This window comes from Sphaeramia orbicularis, chromosome 18 (assembly GCF_902148855.1).
Source record: "Sphaeramia orbicularis chromosome 18, fSphaOr1.1, whole genome shotgun sequence".
Classification (NCBI taxonomy): domain Eukaryota; kingdom Metazoa; phylum Chordata; class Actinopteri; order Kurtiformes; family Apogonidae; genus Sphaeramia; species Sphaeramia orbicularis.
Genome location: NC_043974.1, coordinates 18,430,699 through 18,449,294, shown reverse-complemented (window position 1 = coordinate 18,449,294; position 18,596 = coordinate 18,430,699). Strand labels below are relative to the sequence as shown.

Sequence of the window (18,596 nt, the reverse complement as noted above, 5' to 3'; positions counted from 1 at the left end):
ATCAGAATTTATTAAATATTTTAGATCAGTTGATGGTTTTAGTCACCGGTGGAGGTTTGGGTCTTTATGGATTAAAACTATGCAGAACAAAATAAAATAATGAATTATGGGCTATAATAAACTCATTTGTCAAGTTATTTGTTAACATGTCCAGCAGAATTATTGCTTCTATGTGTAAATTTTAAGTTAAATGAATGATGAATGATATGTTTTCTTTGGACTAAGCATTTAACTAAACAAATAGTTCAATTCAGGAAGAGAAGAGGGGTGGATGAAGTGATTACCCATCATGCCTAGTACCTACAGTCCAAGCCTGTGGGGGCAGTGTTTTGATCTGGGGTTGATTCAGGTCTAGGTTCAGTAATGTTATGTGTCCAATAAATGAGATCAGCTGAAGTTGAATATACTGAATAAGCAGGCCTGAACATCAGTGGATTATTTTCTTCCCTGATGACACAGACATATTCTAAAATGAAAATACCAGGATTCATCAGGATCTGATTGTGAAAGAGTGGTTCAGTGGACATGGGACATCATTGTCATACATTGAGTCCAGACCTGAACACCAGAAAGAAGCTTTTGGACATGATGGATAAGACTGAACACAGTGATCTGACTCTTCCATCATCGATACTAAAAGTCGGTGCAAAATTAATGCAACTCTAAAGAAAACTGTCGAATGAACATTGATGTGCAGTGCATGCATTCTGGTTTTAGAAATGATCTTCCTAAGTTATTAACGCATAACTCACTATAGTGGATAATTTTTTGGGCTGTTCTCTTTTTTTTCTTATAGTGGATAATTTTTGGGGGCTGTTGTCTTTTTTTCTTACAGTGGATAGTTTTTTTTGGGCTGTTCTCTTTTTTTTCTTATAGTAGATTTTTTTGGGGGGGGCTTTTGTCTTTTTTCTCTTATAGTGGATAATTTTTTGGGCTGTTGTCTTTTTTTCTTATAGTGGATAATTTTTTTGGGCTGTTCTCTTTTTTTTCTTATAGTAGATTTTTTTTTTTTTTTTTTTTTTTGGCCTGTTCTCTTTTTTTCTTATATGGATGATTTTTTGGGCTGTTCTTTTTTTTTCTTATAGTAAATATTTTGGGGGGCTGTTCTGTCTTTTTTTCTTATATGGATAATTTCTTGGCCTGTTCTCTTTTTTTTCTTACAGTGGATAATTTTTTGGGCCTGTTCTCTTTTTTTTCTTATTGTAGATATTTTTTGGGCTGTTCTCTCTCTCTCTCTCTCTCTCTCTCTCTCTCTCTCTCTCTCTCTCTCTCTCTCTCTCTCTCTTTTTATTTTTATTTTTTTTCTTATATGGATAATTTCTTGGGCTGTTGCACCTCTGGGCCACCGCACTACTCCGACACTATTTTGGTAAAGTTTGTGCCTCTAGTAAAAAGGGTGAGAGAGGGGTATTCCTGCTCTTTCTTTCTCCCTCCCTCTCTCTCTCTCTCTCATCCTCCAATCGTCGCTTCACCAACAACTCGGAAGCGCACAGTCACCGCTTTAGGATCCGCGCGCACCGACGGACCTACCGAGGAGCGACCGGCCCGGAGCAGCGCTTCCCCGCACGGCTCCGTGTGCGTGTGTGCGTGTCTCTCTCCCCCTGTCTCTGTCCTATCCGTTCGGTACCGGGGGTGGGGTGGGGGGGGTCTTCCGTGTATAGATGTAGGCAGCAACCTGATCTCAGTGGGAGACTGTGTTGTCGCCTGTGCGCCATGGAGGACTGCTGTTCCCCGGAAAGCGAAAGGATGGAAGCGTGGCTGGACGACCACTTGGAGTTCACCCACTCCTACTTTATCAGGAAGGCGTCAAGGTAATAAATAAATAAATAAATAAATAACAGAGAAGGAGTTAGGACATTAAACCTGATTTAGTTTGTTTATGTGCGTGTGTGAGTGCTTTCCAAAGGGATTTAACGCAAATAAACTCAGGAACAGTTTAATTTCCTCTGAGTGTTTTCATTCGAGATATCATTTAACCTCTCAATTAAAGACAGGAAGCGGACACTGATCGTATCTAAGAGCAAACAGCCTAATCCAGAAGAGGTGACCATACATCTGTCAGGTCCGCATTTGTGACCTGAAACCTCTCAGGTGGTCTATACCTGCCGTGCGTTTTTGTAATGCACTCTGCCTCCGTGTCTTTTCCACGGTGCCCTTCACCAGTTCTTTTCAGCTCAGCTCTATTTCATTTCACCATCCACTCTACAATCAGTTACAGCTCTGCAACTTGCATACAGCCCTGTAATCATTAACTTTTACTGCTTCCAATGAGGATATTTAATTCACTGTGTGCTGTTGAATAGTTCCTTGGTGATAATTTTACAAGTGTTCCACAGAGACTTTTCATAAATGATTACTTTTTTTCCCTCTTTCAGGCACTTAATATGTTTTAAGGTGCCACACATTGGAATTATATCTGTGTTTTTCAGCCAGGAGAAGCCATATAAAGTGTTTGATTTTGCAGCAGCCATATCTGTGTATTCCATCAGCCCGGCAGTACTTCATCAGGACACTCGAGGTCTGTGTTTGTTTTAGTGACCAACCCCTTCAGACCCATTTAACCACTTAAACCACCATGGCAACTTCACTAAGTTGTCTTTCTTCTCAGGTCACAAACCCATTTTCATCTTAACATATTTTCCATTAAAAAAAAACACAAATTTTCTTAGGCTCTGTTGTTTTGTCCTCCTGCTGTTTTTGACTGCATTACAATAGCAAAAAGTTGATTGGCTCCACGCAAGAGGTTTGCACACATCAGCCATTCTGCCGCTCTGGTTGAGAAGCATTTCTTAGAGAGGTATTGATTCAGCCACAGCTCCCCTGGATACATTAGGGTCGGCTCTGTGGGGAGGCCGGCGCTCAATGGGAGATAGAGTAAGACGGACTCAACCTGACTGGGTCTTACACACAGCGCCGGATGCACAAACACACACTTTGTGCACACTACTAGGCGAGATAACGGCTCTTTGGCTCTCTAAGTTTTATGTGCCTGGCTCAGAGCCCAAAATACCACGGTTAATTTCACGGGCAGCGCCTTTTACCGTCTTTTCCATGCTTTAGATTCCTGCTCAGGTGAACAGGGCCTTTGACTTTGTGGGTTGGAAACACCAGGAGTCAAGACATGACCTTATGTTCGATCAGCGTGAGGTCAAACGGAGCGCACACATGTGTTTGCATGTGTGTCTCCATGAAGGAGGTGATTGGACAATGTGTTGGCTGATTAGAGAGCTCCTCCATAATCACATCCAGTTTAGTGTTCCCATGAAAACATACACCGATGGCTGGCTCGTGCACACATTAGATTTGTTGCAGTAAATATCCACATTAAATACTTTAAGAGGCTACAGAGCAAAATGAAAACAGTTCATCATATAATTATCCAGTGCGGCTGCCAAACCCAACACTCACTGTTTTACCCACGTCCATTTATTATATCATCTACAAGACTTCATTTTCAATTCAGGAATGCTTTGATTGGACTTTTACTTTCCCAAAATGTAGAGAACTTACTGATCAGATGTTAATAAGATACATGCCTCACTAGACTTATTTTCTTGTAGGTCTGGATTCATGTAGTTCTGAAATTTTCATTAGTTTTTACTTGCAGCCAAAGTGCAAATGAAGGTCTCTTGATAGATTAGTTGGGGAATTATTGTAGAAATGGTTTAACAGAACTTTGTGAAAATTAGCACAAATGTTTACTTGGATGCAAAGATGATGCAAAAAGGTGTTGATGGACGAAGATTAACGTCACTGGGATGTCATGTCTGTCTGCTCTTGGATTCAAGGATGAACTGGTTAGGGTTTTGGTGACTGAAGGTTTAAGGTCAACATTGTTGTGACTTCATAAATCCTGTTTTTGGCCATAACCTCAACTAACTGACAGAACTGCACAAACAGATTAAGGTGCAAAAATAGCTTGTGCATTTGACTGAATTTACTGTTTTTGTTTTTTTTCAGTTTTATCAGCTTTTAATTCTAGTTTCTTTCATAGATTTCTAGATATGGCACATTTGATGAACATATCTCAGTTTTTAACATGGTATATTCAGGTTTGGTATTTACACTCTTTGACAATAGCAGAACTGACAGTATTGGCAGTGGAATCACATCCACTCCACCACAAAGAACAGAAAACAAAGAATGACAGAAAAACTCATTCCTGTCCTCTGAACAGAACATGTTTTAATGATTAATGAATTGATTTATAACATATATAGTATAATGAATATACAGAGGTAAGAGTCTGCAATCTCTGAATGTCTAGTTATTTATTTTGGAGTGTGAGGCTGTGTTGCTTGAATCCTACTGAATAGAAAAACCATTGCCCCACCACCTACTACACAGTCGATCGAGCCTATCTTATCCTCTACAAAGCTAGAAAGCTTAATGCCATGCTGTTAGGTTGATAAATTCTACAAGATCTGCTGATTATTTCTAAGATACATATAAGAGTTAGAGTTTAATGCAAATGTGAAAATAAGATTTTATTCATGTATATGTGATATATGGTTAATATTCTGCTTTGACAGACACTGATGATTAGGACAGTCTCTTCTGATTTTCTGTACTTGTGTAGTTATTCTTTCTATTTCACTCTTTTATTTATTCACTATTTCCTTTGTGGGGTTTATGTTTTATATGTGTTTTTGCATGGACGTTTATCACTTAAAAATCAATTAAAAAGGTTGAAATAGAAAAGATAAGAAAAACTGTTTAATGTTACGACAGCATCAAGCTCTGAGTAAAGATGGGATTTATTTTGGTAGGGATTTGTTTTGTAAGACAATAATTTTAAAGTTTTAAAGTTGAATTTCCCATTGTCTTACTTTTAAAATGGACCATGAACTGTTCACTTATAGATGTAGAAACCCTTGTGTGTTAATGACATTGCAGGAGTTTATTGGTTAGACAAAGCTGAAATGAAATATAGTGAGAGATAGGCCTATACCCAGTACTGGTGGCAGCAGGTTTGTGGATTCTTTTACTGATATTTCTTCTCCAACTTTTTTTTTCTAACCTTTTATGTCTGTAAAGTCCTTTTCTCAGCCCTTGCTAATGCTAAGGCTAAGCTAGCATCTCAGCTAAAGCACTATTGGAGAAAAAGTTTTCTTCTTTTTTTTAAAGTCACAAGTCACTAACTAAACAGGGTTGAAACTAATTATCAACCGAGTATTGCACTGGTGTAAGAAAGTTTGTGGACTGTTCAGTTGGGTTTTCCTCAAACTTTTTCCTTTTGTAACCTTTTCTTTCCTCCTGCTAATGCTAAGGCTAAGTTAGCAACTCAGTTAAAGTGCCAGTAAAATAGAACAGACTTTGTTTTATTTGTGTTATTTGTTCTTATTTTTATTTCTTTTTTATTCTATTTTTTAAAAATTACAAGTCACTAAGTACACAACAAAGGACAACATTTATAAATTACAGGGATTAGGTACTTTTTTCTCCACATGAAGCTGTTATGCTAAAGTTGTGTTGTGATATCCATGCTAGCTTTACAGTCTCCTGACATTGTGTAAATAATTAGTCTGGGACAATTTGGAATAACATACCCTTTAAGTCCCTTTAAATAAAAACTTTGCTTCATCTAACTGCTCCTGAAGTCAAAGTTACCATTAAAATGTATATTGATGGCTCTTTCTAAATATAAGATTCACATCTGAAGTAGACTCTTGCATCTTTTGAGGTTGAAAAATTAACCATCTACCTGTAATCACCCACCATCCGCTTTATAATCTGTCTAATGTAAAATGAATAATTTTAATCAGATATTTAACTTTGATCAACTCCTTCATTTACTTGGAGTCTCTTTTATATACACATTTTCTAAACTCTAAAATGCAGGACTAAAATACTGAAGAATTCATTTGTCATTGGGTTTTTAAGGTTCTCCGTGTGATTTTAAATGTTATTTTCACGGGGGGGGGGGGTTATATTGTTTTAATATTACTGTTGGTGTTTGTACACTCTTTAGACTGTAATAAATTTCATAGAAGATTTCTTGATCTTGGAGTTGATCTATATGACTTTTCAGATCACATTCTGTCACAGTGTTCTTATGCACCTTCTATGACTGCTTAAAATTACTGAGATGTAAACAGAAAATTATACATACGTTATGTACTGTTTCCTATCTTTCCCTTTCATGGTCTTGTTTACCTGTTTGTTTTTGGCATTTGAGCCTGGTTTAAAAGGTGTCTCACTTTTTTTTTCATTATATTGGATCCTGTCATGTTATTGGTGTTTGTATGTGCATAACTAATTTTGGCTTATTACTTTTGCTTATGTATTAATAAAAAACCTAATCCAGTTATTGAAGTCTATACTAGATTAGTCCATCCCTTCAGCTAAAAGTGGTGTCACATTACCTGACTCTCACCTACTCTACAGGTTGTCCACCTCCTCTGTCAGTTGTAGTTTGTAGTGATCTGGTTTCTTCTCTGTTCATTTCTTCAGGGAGATGGTGAATGCCTGGTTCGCTGAGCGTGTCCACACCATCCAGCCATCTGCCTCCAAAGAAAATCCTCCACAGCAGCGGACCCACCAGTCCTCCATAGACTCTAACCCCCACTCTGCCTCCACCTCCACTATCCTCCCACCCACCCTCAGTCTCCTGGACAACCGCTGCCCATCCCCTGCCACGGTCCCCAGCCCGGCCCCTGGCACCCCAACTCGTAAAATCTCAGCGTCAGAGTTTGACCGCCCACTCAGACCCATTGTGGTGAAAGACTCAGAGGGCTCGCTCACATTTCTTACTGACGCTGATCGTGAAACTGTTCCTTTGCGGGGTCCGGTGATGGGTGAGGGTGGTGTTATTGGAGGAGGAGTAAGTGGGAGTAGTGGGGCAGGTAGTGGCAGTGGGGGTGACCGCTGTGCCAGGCTGCTGGAACTGGTGAAGGACGTTTCCAGTCATCTGGATGTGACAGCACTCTGCCACAAGATTTTCCTCCACATCAATGAGCTAATCGCCGCAGACCGCTACTCGCTGTTCCTGGTAGGGAGAGGGGCTGTGGGTCAAAATTATACTCTGTGTTAGAGTTAGACATCAGGAGGAGGTGAAATTCACAAAGTTTTTGCTCTTAAACACAAGATATACAGAGGCTTTCAGGACCCTGATGATTAACACCAGACTAATAATGATCTTTTTCTGTCTGTTTTCATTGAATGACACTGTTAAAACTCCAAAATAGTTACATTATACAAATACACCTTTTAAAGAAGAATAGTCAGTACACACATTGAAGAATGGGACTCATAGATTAAAATTATACTGTTTAGGCTTTGCGTACAAAAAATTTACAGTGCAGATATCCTGTATAAAGCCTGTATTAGTGACTTATATAAAGAAAAAGGTAACAATAGAGGTTGAGCAGATTGACAGAAACAGCTGGGTCTAATCCTTCATTCATGTGCATTAAACCTTTACATATAGAGATGGTGCAACAAGATGACATCAAAACAGCAACAGTGAAGTCTCAAACAGTGGGAAACACTCCAGAATTATATGAAGTATAATATATATATATATATATATATATATATATATATATATATATATATATATATATATATATATATATATATATTTATATATAATGTTTGAACAAAAATTTTGGAATTCAGGTTTTTCATTACTAGCAGAAGGCTGGGCTACAATATGTACATAATAATAATAATTTTATATTGGAATAAATGCTTTATTTTCTCTTCAAGGTTAATTTAGTTTACAGTGCCATCGAAAACCTTACAAAATGAAAATCAGAAGTAATTTTTACATAATTTTACTCAACATTGAATGTATTTTTTTCGTCGCTATAAATTGTTTAAATGTTCTACCTCTTGATTTCTGAAATATTTGTCATGTTCTAACCAAAAGCAGTCATTTTAAACCACATTGTTTTTCAAAACTCATTCAGGAAGAAGACAAGTTTATTGATTTGACATTTATCATCATAATAATTGAGAACAACTTATATGACTATTTATATCATGGTTATATTTGAGATCAGTGGGAATGGGAACTCCTACAAGCTCTAGATGTGATGTGTGTGTCCCAGTATTTTTGTACATGTAGTGTATTTTTGTCAGGATTGTGGTAGTTCAGCTAAATAACTGTCATTAGAAGGTTACATAATAAGTGTGAGACGCCTTTAGCTTCACCTGTTATTTTAAGTTATTGTACTTTCATGTGGGAAGACTAGAAATAACATGTGATTATGGTAAAGCATCAGAATAAGATTCCCTCAAACATCCAACATTATCCGTTTATTGTGTGCACTATGGTAGCCATGAGGTGATTTTTAGAAAGCACTTCTGTGAGCATGTTTTTAATCCGTCAACAAGAGTCTAGGAATTTTCTCTGAAGGGTTAACTTTGGATGGAACCAGACTGACTCCTATAGCTCCAGTCCTTCTGCCAAGTTGGCCTCGTTACTCAACACTCGTACATGTATGATGGATGGTGTCACTCATCAAATCTCGCTTTCAGAAAGAAAGTGTGAGCTTTTCCCGTATACGTGATAATTCATCAAAATCTCAACCCCTTGGAAGAAAACAGGCTGTGGTTCTCAACTCTGGTTCACAGCCAGCACAATGGATCCCAGCAGTAACAGAAGTTGTGTATTTTGCCTTTTTTATTTTTGGGCAAAATATCATAACATCGATCATTTTAACAGAGGAAAGTCAGTGAAACATTAAAAACAAAGAAGTGGAGCTATTTTTTGTCAAGGAAAAGGAGAAAATGCATTAGCTGGTAAAAGCTTAACATATTCCTGTTATATTTAATCCCTAATTCATAAAACATATCTGTTATTTGCACTTTTTGGTTTTATTAGACCTTTGGTAAATGTCAAATAACCCATAAAGACCCGATTATCCACTGGAAACTAAAAGCATCCACTGAACTAAAATGTTTAATACCTGTTCATCCACTAATCCTGTTAATACATGTAAATAATTGGTGTAAAATACAGTTTATCATCTTTTCATGGTCATCAGATATGACCCATTTGGACGTTCAGAGGCCCCATAGTGAATGTGGAAACACCGTCATCTTCTACAACATTGATTTACCAGTAAAACCCATGGAGTTGGATCAATGACTGGCTGGAGACACTTGGTTTATGTTCAGTTAATGATATATTTTACTGAAAAAATCACTTTCTCTGTTTTGTTGTAATAATCTTTGACTGAATTCTGAGTTTTCATGAAAGTCCAAATTAAGTATAGGAAATTAACTCCAGGAAAATACATGATTTACAGTGAAAAATGCAAAATGTAGAGTATATTAGGATAAATGGTGATAAATCACTTAAGAAAGGTTCAATAGAGAAAAAATTCATTTGGGAACTTCCACAATGTAGCACTGGGTCTTTATGGGTTAACAGGTCAGATTCTTGACTTTGTTTGGTATTTTTACATGAAAATATAAAGTATAACTTGTAATTTCCCCCCTCAGCGGTCCATTTTCCTGTTTAAATCAGTCTTGCAACCACATCCTCATATGTCTGTCTGTGTGGTCCAAGGTGGGCGAGGACAGCTCCAACAGGAAGTTCTTGGTCAGCCGCCTGTTCGACGTGGCTGAAGGGTCTACGCTGGAGGAATCCTCCAGTAGCTGCATCCGGCTGGAGTGGAACAAGGGCATTGTGGGACATGTAGCAGCCACAGGACAGCTGCTCAATATCAAGAACGCTTATGAGGTAAAATCTCAAGTAGACACTGAGACTGGCTGTTTTTCTGTTTCATTAAGTATCTGCTGGGTCTCTGGTGACACTGTGACCCCTGACAGTTTCAATGACCTTTTAAATGATCATATTTCAGGACCCACTCCCCCACTTCAATCAATGATCAACCGAAAGTGTTACAGACAACAGTACACCATGAAAATGTGTCTTGTTATACGTCCAATGATAAAACTGCAGGAAAGAAGATGCTGTTCTTCTATTTCTTCTTAGATTTGATTTTTTTTAAGCTTATATTTTATTTTCATTTTTTAAAATTTTACATCACAAACATTTAGAATATAGTGTCGGTTGTCGTCCTGTATATTGTCCGTTTTTTCCATCGATCTTCACGTGTTGCTTGCTGTAGTCTTATGATATAAGTAAGTCTCTCTATGTTGTGAATTTCTTCCACAATGTCTCTCCAATTATTTAGGGTAGGGGGGGGTCCTATTTACACCATTTTTGTGTGATGGCTTTTTAGACACAGATTTGACATATTTTAATGCAGTAGGCAGGAGGCATGTCAGATTTTATCTGTATCTTCTTGTTGAAGTGCTTGTTTTGGCCTGGACATTCTTGAAAATGATCATTTTAAGGTTAACAAGGATTTCCTGGGTGCTTCAGATTTTTTTTGGAAGTGCCTCCGGTTTTCCTTTCAGAAAGCAGTGAAAGCAGTAATAGAGTGAGATTAGCCTCTTATCTGTCTAACACTGAAGCTGAAATTGTTTTAGCGTAGTTTAACATAAAGACTGAATGACGCAATCATCTTGTACAAGTTTACATTATATACAGATCAGTTAAGTCACCATGAAATAAAAACTAACCTGAAACCAGCTTCTTTTGTAAAGTAAAAATAAAAACAAAAACTACTAATGCACTCCTAAAACTAAACTGGAAGCACTAAAAGAAATAAAGATAGACATGCTAACACAAAATAAAACATGGAGCTCAAATAAACAGATACTGTAGGTGTTTTAATCCTTTTGTTTTTGACACTTAGTTTTTATTAGTTATTTATCATTTTGTCATACAGAACATAACAACAACTAACAACAATTGGCAATAGATAATAGTGACAATCTAATAGTAAAGATAATTTAGGCTACAGTTATGAAATAGCAATCCAGTGACACAATTAAATTTTTAGAACAGCAGTTTGTACAACTTTTTACAGGACTATGAGACAAACCACACATGAATTGTTTTTAAGGAAACTAATCCATTTGCCCCACCTTATCATGTAAGCAGCCTCAACATAAATGTTAATCTCTCCATTTTGTGAATTTTATCAACAATTTTCAACCAGTCCTCCAGCACCGGTGGATCAATTTGATGCCATTTACGAGTGATTTTTTTTTTTTTTTTTGGCTGCAGCACCAAAGATTTTTAGAAGTTTCAATCCTTTTTGTCGAAAACATATGCATGAAAAATTTAGCTGGCGAGTTAAATCTGAACCCATTTCTCTTGAATTTGTGACAGCAGATTGGATGTCAGCATGCTGACCTCTACAGATTGAACTGATGATCTCTAACCCTTCCAGCTGCCCACCCCTCAAATTTTACCCATATTAAATGTTGTTTTCTGTGATTGTCCTTTAAATCAGTGTTTCCTGCTGCTTTGACTTAACAGCCTGATGATTGTAAAAAGGATCTGAGTGAATACACACGTGTGTTATTTGGACCCTGAATGACTTTGACCTTCAGAGAGAATTATGAGTGTCCTCAAAAAGAAGCAGATGTGATGTGGTGTGTGCACAAGTGGGTGGGTGGAGGAGACACAGCGGGGTGTAAAGAGGTGAGGACAGCGCAAATTAGGAAGAAGGGTTAAGCATGTGTCTGTGATTAAATGTGGTCATATTAGCGTGTGTGTGTTTGCACGAAAACAGAGCCTCATCTAAGCTGTCAAAAATATCTTCCTCTATGACGAACTTCAGTTTCTTTTGTGTCCAGCAAAGAACGCTGCCAAAAATAAAGTCCTACAGTTTGCTTTTTTAAAAAATTAATTCTCAAGTCTTGAGTCGAGTCAAGTCTGTGATCAGGATTCTTCAAAGTAAGAAAAACAGAATGATAAAATACAGCTTTTTCTCTTATAAATCATCTCAGTGATAGATTTTTGAGAATCTCCCACTTGATATTCTCCCTTGTTTCAAGCTTTTTGGCTTTCGCTCACAGAAAGTCATTGACGGCTGTGAAATTCTGTTGGAAACAAGAGGCATGATTTCACTGATCTCCTCTTCTGTTTACTTTCTGTTTTATCTGTTGGCACCACCAGGTTTTACTGGCCTTATTACAGTCATTGTGAAAGAGTGAAGTGTGGGGATTAATGTTTTCATATGGGCACTGGTGGAAGTAGCCAAGTAATTTGACTTAACTGCTTTTTTTTTATTGCACACTAAACATGCTTTTCTGAACTGTAAACTGAATCACAACCCAATGACTTAATTGTTATTGAAGCATTTCAGTGCTGCTGTTAATGTGCATGAAAATGGACACATCAAAAATCTAACGTTTTATAGAGGAACATGGTTTAACCGTTTAACCCCTGAGACATTATTTTAATGAAACAGGCTGCTTAGAATTTGTAGAAGTGCCATAAAAGGCTGTGAGTATGTGCTTGTGTTCCTTTTCCTCAGTGGATTTAGGTTATTGTGTGTTTTAGGGTCAATACAGGGTGGAAATACAGAAAAAAGACAAAGACAAAACTGAAGTTTTACAGGTTTTTACTAAATAAAGCACTCAAAATGTACAGCAATTTTGGCCCAGTAGTTTTTGTTTTTGGGCTAAATCAGTTTAGCTGCTATTTGGCACCTGGTTAAACTCCAAAAAGCAGTTACATGGTCAAAACTCAGCAAAAACACAGTAAAAAAAAGAAAATCATGACAACACTGCAAAGAACTGTAAAAACCAAAAAAACACAAGGAAAACAGTGTAAAATAAAAAAAAGCAAGTCAGTCTCACTCGTTGCTCTATGATTTGGCCCTGCCCCCCATTACACAGGCGGTGGGGGGTGCACTGAGCATGCTTAGATGTCTATACAAAGAACATAGTCTATTCTATCAGCACATTTCTGAGTTTTTCCTATTGAGGGAATGGTTGAATTTTTATGAACATTTAAAATAAATCATACATTCAGAACACTCACCACAGACACGTCAAGGGTTCAAGGGTTAATGAGCCACATTCTGTTTTATAATTAGTGTGACGCATCAACCAGATGGGATTAGTCTATGTCATGGTGTCATAAACTTGAAAATACACATCTTTTTCCTACAGCTCTCTGCTCTTTGTCTAAATCAAAACAATAAATATGCAATGATCTGAGGTTGCTTCATGCCACTGTGGAAATGTGAAGCCAAAATGCATATCAAAGTTATGGGAGCTGCAATGTTGCTTCTGCAATGAACAGCAGAAGAGAGAGAAGAGTCTTAATTAAAGATGTCAGTCACATGTTTAAACCCTTTACCTCAGTCTGAAAACACCTGAGATTTGACTCAATCTTAGTTACTCTAGAGTTTTTACAGCCTCGAAACCACAACAAGAGGAAATGCAGGATCTTGTTTCCAGTCAGACCACTTGAATTACAATATAGGCAATTTTTTATTTGTTCAGTGATGCACTGATTACATTGCAGCTTTATTACCTTTAAAGCTTTATTCATGTCACTTATTAAGAGTAAAAATAGAATACATTCAATGTCCAAGCAGATATTAATCATTCAAAATATAAAACATGTCAGACTCAAAAGAAATATTCATTACTTGCAGCATTCTGTGCAGATGTACTTTGTAAATAGTTAGTTTTATGTTAATTAGATTGTATTTTTATCATTGTGGGGGAAAATGTGAAATCTTTAAGAAGTAATATAATAAATAATACTTCATACATTGCAGTTTTAAAAACAAGGTCATAAGGTACCTCATTAAAAAAAATCACCACAAATAGAAAGAATAAGCAATTCAGGACAAAACAGAAATACAGCATAGTTTCCATAACAAGAGTTAGATTTTAAACTGGAGAAGAAAAGACATTTACAAATACTGTATAAACTCAGTGGGAGTCAACCGAAGAAGTCAGTCTGGCTACCAATGGCAAGACATAAAATACCTGTATAAAATATAATTGTAATCATGAAAACACCAAAAGCATATCTAAGAAGGATTGGAGTCAGAGTCAGGTGAAAGTCTAAAACAACAAACTAATATGTTTCACTGTGTATCAAGTCTGTATCAATACATTTACCTTCATTTTGTTCATATTGTCTCATTTTCACCCTGTAGTTCCGTGTTGTTTGCAATTGATCATGATGCAGGTCATTTTATAAGTAAGTATATTTAAAAAAGCATGTATTTTCTTTTAGAACAGGACCAGTGTGTCGTGTATGAGTGCATGGGGAATTCTGATAAACAAGTTCACTAGCAGCTGGTACTAAATACATGATTCTGTCTGAATTTGATCTGTTGCTGTAGATTTCACCACATTTCCCTCACAACTCTTCAGCTCTCCTGTCATTCAGGCTTTGTTCAGCTCGCCTGCGCTCCTATATCTTTATTCCTTCCATCCTCCGTGAGTCCTTGACTATTTCTGCAACATTCAACAGATCTTTGTGTTCGGCTGAAGACATCGCCGTTGTTGCTTCAGTGCCATGAACATATCTTGCAAAAAAACATTTACAAAAGACAGAGACTGATTATGAAACTCTAGACTTCAGAGACCAGGATCACATAACAGCATTATCATTGTCAGTGTGTGTGTGTGTGTGTAGCTGTCTATTTGTGTGTGATTTCCTGCTGTTTACCTACCTCCTTTGATAGCTATGTCATGCGGTTGCCTGCCAACCAGAGCATGATGATGATGATGATGATGATGATGATGATGATGATGAGAGAGGTAGACTGCAAAAGAGAGAGAGAGAGAGGAGACAGGGCGAGAAAATGACAGATAGCACAAGTAGCTGATGGGACAGTCCACCTGTGTCCAATTAGTTTACTTTCAGTGTGTGTTTGTGTGTGTGCGCTCCCTCTGAGTGCACTCGAAGGCTCAAGTATTTTTAGAGTGTGTGTTTGTGCATGAATGTGTGTAATTAAAGCCTGTAAGTGTGTATGAAGGCGAGTGTTTGTGTGCTTTCAGATGAGTTGGTTTGGCGATGAATCACCTTGTTTACATGCCTGTAAAATCATGTGCACACCTAAATCAATATCTTTCTAAGGGCGTACGTGCATCTAACTGACTCTCCCGATGCACAATGTTCCTGCAGACTGTCCGAGTGTAAATGCTGCAGATGTGTTTGTGCGGGTGTGTGCATCTTATGTGTGTGTGTGTCTGCAGAAAATGATACTGCTTCCAGGAAGTCCATCTGCGTCATCTGAGGGACTCCCCAGCTCTCTGATTGGATCTTTAACTTCCCATTAGGCTGCTCAGGATTACACTGAAGTCAGCAGTGTGATGAGAAACAACCCCCCCCCGCCTGTTTACATTAGTTCAGTCCTCAGCGGGCTCAACTAACTAAGTGTCTGGCAGCTGTCTGGGCCAAACCAATCTGTACAGAGGCTGGGGGAGCAATGCTCTTATCAATGCTTTCACTGTGCTGCATCCAAAACGCAATTTTGAGGGAAAAAACCTGCGTGACTTATCTATCATTCATTGAGTTTTGTTCTAATTCAAGTTGATCCTGCCAGATATTTCTTGGATAATTGAGGGCGGTTGAGAATGCGAACTCTATAGCCAGATTTTCTGTAGAGAATTTAACGTTGTTGCTTCTGCACACTTCATAAGGAACTGCAGCATGTTATTAACAGCAATATATATGTAGAGTATGTAAAATCCATATTATATAGTGATTTTTTTCTTCTTATATTTGTCAGGGACCACATGCAGTACTATGTATAAGTGTTGATGCATTTTACCAGAGTTAACCCACGGTGAACTAGTCAACTAGTCAAACAAGACAAAACATATCCTACACATGCACACATCTCCCTAGAATCAATAATGTGTTTGATACATATAATAGTGAAGTGGTTTAAATGGGCAGCATATTAAATTATTTCAATTATTTGAAGTTTTGTTTTATAAAAATTGTGAAATATGCCTAAATTCCAAAATTTTACAAAAATCCAAAATGCAACCTGCTTGATTATTGTAATACATTATATCTACAGTTACATATGACATATATTTTCAGTAAAGAAAGAATATTTATAATCATATTTTGTCTTCAGGTCATATAAACAGAAAACAACTGATTAAAGTCCTAAATTGTTCATAACTCTAAATAAACAAGTGGTGCCAAGCACAACAAACCCTGCCGCTTGCATGCATAATAGCTTATTTTGGCATTGATCCAGCTGATGTCATTATGTCTATGCATGTGCTGATGTCAGTGTATCAATCACCTCTATATATATGCCAAGTTTGAAGTAAATTGAAACAAAATTGATGTTTTTATAGACATTTGAAATTTTAAGTAAATGGCAGGAAAAAAAAATCATTAAAAATTTGAACTTTGACCTACTTTTCCCAAAATATAATCAGGTCTGTTCTGGGTCACTGGCAATCTGTAAACCCAATTTGGTATAAATTCAACTAATAGTTTTACTGCTACAGACATTTGGAATTTCGCCCATTATAAGTTAACGGGGGAAAAAAATGTAATCAGTCAAAATTTCAATCAAAGTTTATCTATGTAGCACTTTAAACAACATAATGAAGACCAAAGTGTTTTAAATCTAAAAGCATTAAATAAATTATAAGATAGCACAGTTTAATCAAATACCATAAATATGCATAAAACAATAAGACAGTGATAAAAAAAGACCACAGATTGAAACCTAATAGTGTCTCAGTGCTAAGGTTAAAAGCCAGTCTAAACAGGGCTGTCTTTAACCTGGACTTGAACAGGGACAGGTCAGTGAGGACGCGCAAGTCAGGAGTCAGTGAGTTCCACAGTGAGTTCCACAATAATCACATCTATTCTGGGTCACTGGCAATCTATAAACCCAGTTTGGTATGAATTCAGTTAACAGTTTTGCTGCTAGAGTGTTAACAAACAAACTGAACCAAAAACAATACCCCTTGCCCTCCCTTCAGAGGGTGGGTTAATAAGTAAGTAAATAAATAAATAAATTTAAAAAAAATCAAGATTTAGTTCTTTGGCCATATCACCCAGCTCGAGTAACTTGTTAAAGAATATCTGGATTCTGGAGTCAGTGGTTACAGAATTGAGTAACTTTTAGCATATTTTTCAGTTAAAGCTGCTGAAGGACAGTTCTACAGCTCTAATAGATGTGAAAACAAATAGTCAGAGACCGTATTTTGTTTGACTTGTGTATGTTAATTATATTGTGTATATAATATAAGAATATTGTATGCAGTGTAAGGCCACTGAATATCATTCATGTCACAAAATTTTTAAAGGGAAACATTAGATGAACATCAGCACCTAATTGGTTTAAAGCTTTCTGTCTCACATAATGATACTTTCATGGTACAGTTGTAATCCAGTAATCCAGTAAAGAGCTAATTTAATGATACATTTCAGTATCAGTCGGGTTTATTGCAGTGTGCAACCAGGTAGACACATTCATAATGTTATTAATATGATTTCTGCCTGAGTGACGCCAGATATATTTTCATTGGTAATCAAATGGTGGTGAAAACGACTTAAGACATAAGACAGAGCAGATTGTCTTTTGTTAGAAGTGCTGAAATAAAGGATATGATATCCAGATTTTGTCTAGACCATAGGTGAACATTTGTTTAGAGCAAAGAACTTATCAAAGCTTATCAAAAACACAGGAAGACTTCGTATCAACCCTTTTCAAGCCCTATTCAAATTTGATATCAGGATTTCAAAAAGTTGCCTGTTTCGTTCAGTTATGTTGCTTGTTGCTTGCTTAAAGGGTTAATATGTGATGAAATTGACACATAAAATATGCTTAATTATTTATGTTTTTCCTCTACTTGTGACAGGTGTGGTTCAATCTGGAGTTAAAAACAAAGGTCACTGTTTGACTATAAATAATTCATAATATTTAATAATTATGATGTATGAATAATGTATCAGCATAATGGTTTTCGCACCAGCAAAAATAGAACTGTTAAAAATTCTGTAGGTACAAACAAAGGCAGTATTATCATCATAACGTACAAAACTCCAAAACTGTTTGCAGAGTGGCTTGTTTATGTATTTTATTCACACACACAAAGTCATTCCTCTTTAGTTTGGAGGATAATGGTAGTGGACAGTGGGAAGCTGATTGTTTAAAGGTCAGTCGGTGGGTTGGAGAGTTGCCAACAGTCCTCTAAACAAAACCTCCCTTCATCTAGCAGTTTTTAACAGGCCTCCAAAATCCACTCCTCTGTAACTTCATGCTCAGACCACAGAGAAGGTGTAGACTTATTCTGATCAAACTACACAAAGCTTTGATTTTGAAGACGAGTGGAGTTTTTTGTTTCCGACAGCTGCATGCGTGCATCTACTACCAAATAGCCTTTTCTTTATGCAGAGCTGCTGTGAGTGTAGGTGGATGAAGTGGTTGTTAAGATTCATGAGGTTTTGAATAACAATGAGGTTTAGGCTGAAGCTCCTCATGGCTTATACTTGATCCTAATTGTCTGTCTTAATTGAAATCATTTAGTGTTTTACCCCTGATTATCATTTTGAAGAATTTAGACATAGCTGCTCCAGCTTTTCATCAAAGAGGGGTTTTGTTTAAGGAAAAAGAAAAAAACCCTTCTGCTAACAGGTGGCATTTTTATTAATCATTGGTACTATGTTTTTTTTTTTATCCAATAAAATGAATTAATAAAAAATATGTTACCCTTTGGATTTGTCTGTGGTATGTTTCATTTCTATGTTACTATTTGTTGCTGCCAAATTG

General features: G+C 36.9%; 1 protein-coding gene across 3 annotated transcripts in view; it reads left to right on the top strand.

Annotated features, from left to right (window-relative positions):
• pde5ab (phosphodiesterase 5A, cGMP-specific, b) overlaps positions 1-18,596 on the top strand; it is a 137,000-nt gene that overhangs the window by 52,268 nt on the left and 66,136 nt on the right. For 2 of the 3 annotated variants that reach the window (XM_030162523.1, XM_030162522.1), the window contains exons 1-3: positions 1,501-1,811; positions 6,454-6,991; positions 9,521-9,694. In XM_030162523.1, coding sequence (XP_030018383.1) covers positions 1,714-1,811; positions 6,454-6,991; positions 9,521-9,694 — 810 coding nt within the window. In that variant the 5' untranslated portion in view covers positions 1,501-1,713. Of the gene's footprint in view, positions 1-1,500; positions 1,812-6,453; positions 6,992-9,520; positions 9,695-18,596 lie in introns of those variants that run through there. The other variant, XM_030162524.1, reaches the window with a different exon arrangement.